Source organism: Myotis brandtii, unplaced genomic scaffold (assembly GCF_000412655.1).
Source record: "Myotis brandtii unplaced genomic scaffold, ASM41265v1 scaffold1738, whole genome shotgun sequence".
Lineage (NCBI taxonomy): Eukaryota > Metazoa > Chordata > Mammalia > Chiroptera > Vespertilionidae > Myotis > Myotis brandtii.
This window is the reverse complement of record NW_005356425.1, coordinates 187,548-195,402: the sequence shown is the minus strand read 5'-3', so window position 1 is coordinate 195,402 and position 7,855 is coordinate 187,548. Positions and strand designations below refer to the sequence as shown.

Here is a 7,855-nt window from a genome sequence, read left to right as displayed (position 1 = left end):
TTTATTTATCTTCTATAATTGAAACTTTGTTGCCTTGAGTGGAGCTCAGAGCCGGCCGCGGCAGGTGGGAAGCTTAGCTTCCTCCATCACTGGGGCAACCAAGCCTCCTGCTTGCTCCAGCTCCGTGGCTGCCGGCCACCATCTTGGTTAGGTTAATTTGCATATAGTCGCTCTGATTGGCTGGTGGGCGTGGCTTAAGGCATAGCAAAGGTATGGTCAATTTGCATGTTTGTCTTTTATTAGTGTAGATGGTTGCAAATATTAAAAAATTTCTGTATGTGATACAGCACCAGAGTTAAGTTAGGGTTTTTCAAAATGCTGACAAGCCGAGCTCAAAAGGTTCGCCGTCACTGGTTTAGAGCATCATCCCGTACACCAACACAGGTTGTGGGTTCGATTCCCAGTCAGGGGACATACCTAGCTTGCACGTTCAATCTCTATTCAAAGCAATACAAGAGGCAACCAATTAATGTTTCTCTCTCACATAGATGTTTCTCTCCTTCTCTCTCTCTCTCTATCTCTCTCCCCCTTCCTCTCTCTCTAAAATCAATAAACATATCCTCAGGTGAGGATTAAAAAAAAAGACTAAGAGGCTCATACTTCTCCTCCCAAAACAGGGAATAAATAGCTTAAATCACCCCACTCAGGGAGATAGATAGCAGAAATCTAATTAGTGCCAAACAAACCCAAGCACAGATAAGTTAAAGGAACACATCTCATTTTGGCACATCAGCATAAAGCTGATGAATATTCTATCGAGATCCTTCCCCAAGACCTCCTCTAAACGCCCAGCCTTTAAACCCTTAAGACAAAGGACCCAGGAGCAAGCCCACACCTTTCTTCCCTTTCAGGCATGCATCGCCTAAACCCTGGGTCCCCAGGAGACTTGCAACCAGGGGAGCAGTGAGCAGCAGCAGCTCATCTGGACTGACCCCCCCAAACCTGTCTCCAAGGCCCCCCTTTTCTCTAAATTTCCAGAGAGCCAAAGGAGCCCCGCCTAGGCTCTCTGCTGGTGCTTCTTCTATCCGAAGTCCTCCTCATTTCACTGTCCCCAGCTTTATTTTATTTATTTATTTATTTATTTATTTATTTATTTATTTTATTTATTTATTTTTTATAAAACAGTTGAATCCTGAAGATTCATGTATATACTGCTAAGAAAACTGTCTAATTGTGGAAAAACTCTTAAAATACACAATGATACTCCCGGGAAATGATTAGGAACGTGTAAGAAACACTTGAAATTCAAGTAAATAGAGACGTACTATCTCTATGGCCATGTTGAATCACCCAGATTCACTGTCCCCAGCTTTAATTAACATTCTCTCAAAATCACCTGGACTTTGGTTGTGCGATCCTTCTGGCTCAGGGTCCCACTCCGGGCCTGGTTTCTGTCCAGGGCGGACTCTGCTACGGACCCTGTTACGCAGTTCCTGCTGCTGCTCCGGAAGTAAGGGAGTAGATTCCTGTGGGGATGGGGCATGTGTAGGGTCCGACCAGGTCCTGACAGAAGCTCACACAGGGAGCTGCCTGCAGTCCACAGACAAAGACTTCTCGCGGAGGTTCAGCGCCCCAACTCCCCTTTGTAGCTAAACCACGATGGTCGTACCTGCTTGTTGGCTGACTGGCCTCTGAGGCCAGCACCAGGCCCAGGGGGTTCCTCATTAACACATGAAGTTGAGGGCAGGGCTTTGGCCACTGTGTGCTGGGTGGGGAGGTCAGGAGCTGGTGCCAGCCACCCCGCCACCCCCACCCCACTCAGGGGCTGTGTATGCACATGGCAGTGCTAACATCACAAGCGATTAGGGGTGAAGGGGAAGCACAGAGGGCTGTGACAGGAGCCTCAGACTCACCTGGTTGTTCTCACAGTGAGCAAATACGGTATCCAGCGCAGCCTCATTGAAGTTGTTCTGAGGAGAAGAGGGTGTGGAGGCTGCAGACCTGCTCCTGCCTGCTGTGGTCTGTAGTCCCCACTGTGACCTCCAAGGGAGCCAAAGCTCACCCCAATAACCTGGCCCGGCCAAACTCCTGGGGACTGAGCTTTGGGGGAGGGGCGAGGTCAAAACTCACCTCCAGCTCTTCTAGGCATATGTGGACCTGTTGGGAAAAAATGACTTTGTTTAAATTCCTCTGGCCTCCCTCACTTTCAGTCTTATCCCCTGTTCTCAGCTTGCCATCTCCCCATAACTGGTCCAGCCATGTGCCTGGGGACCTGCTCTGTCATCAGTATACCTATGACTATGACGCCTCTCAAGCTCCCTGGGCCTTCCTATCCCCCACCTGTGTACTCACCTGCCACGCAGGTGTGAACTTTGTCTAGTGTAAGGAATGAGCCAACCTGAGGTGGCACCTTCATCATCATCATCATTGTCATTATCATCATCATTGTGAAACTACCCCACCCAAATTGTGCAGAGCACAGGAGTGGGAACCCTGACCCACCTGGTCCTCTTCTTCGGGTTTGACTTTATCACAGAATGTGTTTACAGCCTTGAGCTGTAAAAAGAGATAGAGTTGGGACAAAGAGATCTGATCCTTCTCCCTCCTGGACCCCAGGAGGGCCAGAACATTCTTACCCTCCCACAGTAAAACCCAGGCCCCCGCCCACACCCTATCTAAACATGGGGAAGAGCTTCTTACCATTTCACTCCTCAGTTTCTTATGGATGTCTGTGGAGGTAACAGTGACATTGATCTTATATGACTTACCAACTCCCAGACCTGTGGTACACATGCTCACACACTCACACTTACCATGACACACAAGCGTACAAGTATGAACATTGTTCTGGAGTGTGCAGGGCAATCTGGTTCCCAGATACCCAACCCTCTATGGTACTGGTGAGAGTTGGCTGAGGGAGGAATTGGCAGTGGCCATCCCTCTCTGAGGAGGGGACAGACACAGCGGTGCCTACATCCAGCTGCTCTTCCTGACTGCTGACCTTGCAGGCCCACAGCACCCCAGGCCCCTTTCACCCCTAACCCCTTGGCTCAACCAACGAGGCAGGGAGTACCCCATAGACTTCCTCAAGAGTCTCCACCTTATGGCCCCAATCTGGTCACTGAGCCCTGGATCACTTTATTCCTCAACGATGATTCCACGATCCCTTGGTCACCATCCCAAAGCATCCTGGAGCATCAGCTCAACCTCATGGTTAGAATGCGGGTGGGGCTGGGGGCGATGGTAGGGTGTGGGGAGGTTGGAAGGCACCACAAAAAGGAGGAATAGACACTGAGGCCAATGCCAGTACTGGGCTGCTGGCCCAGGCACCTGAGAGGATTTTTAAGTTTCCAGGAAAGCACTGCCCACCTCCCACCTCCCACCTTCAGGGTATTAAGATATAAAGGATCTACTGGGATTGGTGTTTCTTCTCACCTATAGACCCTCCATTCTCCAGCTCTTCCCACAAATATGTCAGGTCTAATTGTTAAAGTAACACTTTGTCCCATAAGACTCATTGTTTCTCAGTCTCACACACACACACACACACACACACACACACACACACACCCCTCTTCTCATACACACAGAGTTGCCCCCATAATTTCTCTCCCGGACATGAGTTTTGGCCCCACAATCAGAACCTGCTACATGAAGTGAAAGGCTGAGCACAAAATGAAACTGTGGGGCCTTTGTCAAGAATTATTCAGAATTTCAGTTTGGTGCCAGGATAGCATTTAATCAACCAGGCTCAGGGCCATCACGATGACCATACAGGTCACATTCTCATGACACCCTGCTTCCAGGGGTCTCCCCATGGCCCGGGAGAATGGAACAGAGCTGGGTGCATGTAGAGATTCAGCTAGGGTGGGGCTGCACTGGTGGGAGAGGGGAAAAAACACACAGTGGGAAATGGGATTCCAGGGCCTACTGTCCCCTCATCATTTGCTCTCACTCACCTTGGCGAAGCCCATGGTTGCTCAGGGTTCAGAGGGCTGTGGCTTGATGGCGAGGAACAGGTATGAGAAGTGTTTCAGAGGAGCAGCCTCTTCTACAGAATCCCTTTGGCTGCAGCTCCTTTTGGGGCCCCCACTGAGCCAATCACCTTCTCTCCCACATCCTCCCAGCACAGAGCTAGCTGAGGTTTCTGAGGTTTCTGCACCAGAGGAGGTCAGCTGATTTCAGAGCAGCAGAGGAGGGCCTGGGGGGTGGGAGAGGTGGGGGAGGGTGACCTTTCAGGTTTCAGAGGGCTGTGGCCTGATGGCGAGGAACAGGTATGAGAAGTGTTTCAGAGAAGCAGCCTCTTCTACAGAATCCCTTTGGTTGCAGCTCTTTTTAAGGCCCCCACTGAGCCAATCACATTCTTCCTCATCCTCCCAGCACAGAACCAGCTGAGGTTTCTTCAACAGAGGGAGGTCAGCTGATTTCAGAGCAGCAGAGGAGAGGGAGGGTGACCTGTCCTAGAGAATAAAGTAGGGCTAACTGACATTGTGGGGTGGGGGGAGGGGATGAGACAAAAATAGAGAAGGAGGAAAGACAGGAAGGGAGAGGGCGAAGGGCTCAGGGAAGGGAGGGCACATCCCTAAACTCTGACCATGGCTCCTCCACTCTCTGAACCAGGGAATCTCTGAGACCAGGAATGGGCCTCCTCCTCATCTCCTCATCAGCCTGAGACAGAGGAGGGGAAGAGGAAAGGGCAGATTTCAAAAGCAGGTTGGACCATTTCTCAGAGCTTCCAGAATAAAGAGCTTCCCGCTGGGGAGTCAAGGTGGAGGGGAACGTCTGGAATGTCCACCAGGTCCCTCGAACAGAGTGCACCCCAGCTTCAGAGTCCAGAGGTTTGATAGCAGCGACAGGCTCAGGACATGGCAAGACCTGCAAGACCCCTGTGGTGGCTTTGTCACACATAGCCTTGCTCACCTCTCAGCTCTTCCCTAACACCCAACTCTGGGCCAAAGCCCCACACAGCTCAGCACAGCCACTGTCTGCCCTCTGTGTTAGTGTCCCAGGGCTGCCAGAACAACACACCACAGACTGGGTGGCTAAACAACACAAACTGATTTCCTCACAGTTCTGGGGGCTAGACGTCTAAATCAAGCTGTTGGCAGAGTTGGTTCCTTCTGAAGCTGCAAGGGAAGGCTCCTAGGTTTGTAGATGCCGTCTTCATGTTCACATGGCATTCTCCCTGTATCCATGCCTGGCTACTAACTTCCCACTTTTATGAGGACACTGGTTCTATTGGATTAGGGCCTACCCTAGTGACCTCATTTTACCTGATTCCCTTCATAAAGACCCTGTCTCCTGCTAAGGTGATATTCTGAAGTACTGGGGGTTAGGGCTTCAGCATATGAATTTGTGGAGGAACACAATTCAACCCCTAAGATCCTCAAAGAGAACCTGGCCCCTGAGAGGCCACTCATGAGCCCCATAAGGACAGACCTATACATCGCACTTCCTTAGTGAAAGTCTCACTTGGGTTAGCTGGACCTCAGCTGCCATCTCCCTGTCCCTTAAAAAACCCATTCAATTGTCTGAAACCCCTTCCACACCTAGGAAGTCCAGATCCTTCCCTGAGCTGTCTTTGAATTCCAGGGTGGGAGAGAAGGGAGCTGCTTCTGCTTCAGGTACAAGTATTACTACTGGGCTTTGTCTCCAGAAGCCTGGCTCCCTGACCCCCCATAACACTCCACTCCTCCATGACTGTCTCACAAAAGCCACCATCTGAAGACATTTTGTGTTTCATTGGGCACTGTACCACATTTTTAAAAAATGTTTTTATTGATTTTTTTTTGAGAGAGAGAGGAAGAGGGAAAGAGAGATAGAAACATTGATGAGAGAAATATATCAGGACTCATTATATAGGGTTTAGGGTGCTTTACCTGTAGAGAATCAGATTGGCTGCCTCCTGCACGCCCCCTCCCCCTCCCTGCACCAGAGATTGAGCTGCAACCAGGGCATGTGCCCTGACCAAATCGAGAGCCAGCTACCTCTTTTTTTAAAAATATATTTTTATTGATTTCAGAGAGGGAGCGGGAGAGATAGAAACATCAGTGATGAAAGAGAATCACTGATCGGCTGCCTCCTGCATGTCCCCTACCTGGATCAAGCCCCCAACCCCGGCATGTGTCCTTGACTTGAATCAAACCCAGAACTCTTCAGTCCGCAGGCTGATGCTCTATCCACTGAGCCAAACCAACCTGATAAGCTTTGAAAATATAATTTTCCCCCTCCTTGTACTTTAACAGGATCCTGACGGAGCCTGAGGTGGTTTTTCTGATGGCTTAGAGTTCTCAGGTCATGGACAGGTCAAAGATGTGCCTGGCTGTTGTCTTCACACTGGTCTGCTTGCCTTGATAAACAGCAGGCACTGTCTGTGCTCACTGGGACTGCAGCCCACAGCCTCAGCTCTAGGTAGCACTGCGGAGCATGAGGTGGATAGCAACCCAAGAAAAGGCCTCTAAGTGACTCCAACCATGGGGGTGACCCCTATCAACTGTGGCCATCAGCTTGGCTCTGTAGGCGACATGAAAAGTTGGCTCCTGGGAGAACATGGCAGAGACACAGAAAACCACAAGACAGTCCCATCCCAAGTGAAGATTCAGGGTGAGGGCATGGGATTTGCATTTTTAAGTTCCCTGGGTGATTCTGATGTGGAATGTTCCAGAAGCACAGTTCCAGGGGCACTGATTTAGATCCTGAATTCTGGGGAGAGTGGGAAATGAATGAGATGGCCCAGGTTTTCCCCACTCATCAGCCAGGAGTGCTGAGGAAGCAGCTACCCCAGGTGAAGAGACTGCTCAATCTACTGTCTGTGGTCAGCACTGAGCAGACAGGAGCGAAGGAGTTCTCCTTGAGGGAACTGCAGACACGCCGGGTGGAGGCAAAAAGAGGTTTTTAAAGATGGGGAGGGTGTCCTATTGAATGGGACAGTTCTGCATTCAGGGTGGTGACCAGCAAGGAGGTCCAGGGGCCAGATTGTGGAAGGTCACCCTTGTGGTCATTGGTGCCACCCAGAACGGGCAGCACTGGTGCCCAGGGGTGGTCTCAGGACTGGGTCCCAGTTCCCCACCCATGTGGTGTTGACTGGGACCTGGTGGAAGCCGAACAGGGTGAGAGACACTTCTGGAAAAGTGGGGGGAGGGGGGACGTGCTGGGGCTCAGTCTCCCGATCAGGCCTGTCCTCTAAAGACCCATGCACCTGAGCCGCTGTTGCCAGGCAGGGCTTGCGCTGCAAGGAGTCAGCAGGCTGTGTTCTGAGAAAAGCCAGCCATTCCGGGAAATGCACATCCTGGGGGCCAAAGCAGGTGGAGGCGGGTTTGGGGGAGGGGAGGCTGAGCACTTCCTGTGTTCGGTCCAGGGCCAGCCTTCGTGTCCCACCCACCCCACCCCCTACCCCCAGGGCTTAGCTCCACCCACCTTGCTGGGCCCGCCCTGGGAACAGAGGATGGGGCCGGGCAGCGATCACCACCCCCGACAGGCCATCACCACCCCGGACAGGCCGGTGGTGGGAGAACCGGCTCCCGCCTGACCCCCTCAGCGGGAGGTGATGTCCCCCACCAGCAGGGGCAGAAGGAGCAGCAGGAGGGTCACCCACGACGAAGACGAGGACAAGCGCCCAGCGGCCTGGTTGATCTCGCAATGACAATTGCAGGGTTCGGGCTTGAGAGTCGCTTTGGGGGGTCTGGGGTAGCGAGGGCCAGCGCTGGGGGCCGGGCAGTCCAGCCACTGGGGGCCCATGGGCTGCGGGGAGTCCGGATCGGCCTTGACGCTGCCCTTGGGAAAGCGCCAGTAGTGGGCGCCCTTGAAGAAGTAGGTGGCACCTGCAAGGTGGGCGGAGAGCTGCAGGGCTGGTGCCGGCTGCCCCCGCCCCGCCCACCCGAGGACTCCTCGGCACCCCCAGGCCCACCTCCAGCCC

The 7,855-nt window shown here is 52.4% G+C and overlaps 2 protein-coding genes across 3 annotated transcripts in view; both read right to left on the bottom strand.

The window, feature by feature from the left end:
* The window catches only part of LOC102244004 (interleukin-32), a 5,392-nt gene extending 1,597 nt beyond the window's left edge, over positions 1 to 3,795 (bottom strand). The window contains exons 1-5 of one of the 2 annotated variants that reach the window (XM_014537179.1): positions 2,641 to 3,793; positions 2,443 to 2,496; positions 2,071 to 2,097; positions 1,854 to 1,910; positions 1,337 to 1,466 (exon numbers count right to left, since the gene is read on the bottom strand). In XM_014537179.1, the coding sequence (XP_014392665.1) occupies positions 1,337 to 1,466; positions 1,854 to 1,910; positions 2,071 to 2,097; positions 2,443 to 2,496; positions 2,641 to 2,733 (361 nt within the window). In that variant the 5' untranslated portion in view covers positions 2,734 to 3,793. Of the gene's footprint in view, positions 1 to 1,336; positions 1,467 to 1,853; positions 1,911 to 2,070; positions 2,098 to 2,442; positions 2,497 to 2,640 lie in introns of both variants that reach the window. The other variant, XM_014537180.1, reaches the window with a different exon arrangement.
* Positions 1 to 7,855, bottom strand: part of MMP25 (matrix metallopeptidase 25) — a 32,170-nt gene that overhangs the window by 12,631 nt on the left and 11,684 nt on the right. Inside the window, exon 10 of the mRNA XM_014537183.1 lies at positions 6,510 to 7,846. Within this exon, the coding sequence (XP_014392669.1) occupies positions 7,474 to 7,846 (373 nt within the window). The 3' untranslated portion in view covers positions 6,510 to 7,473. The remainder of the gene's footprint in view (positions 1 to 6,509; positions 7,847 to 7,855) is intronic.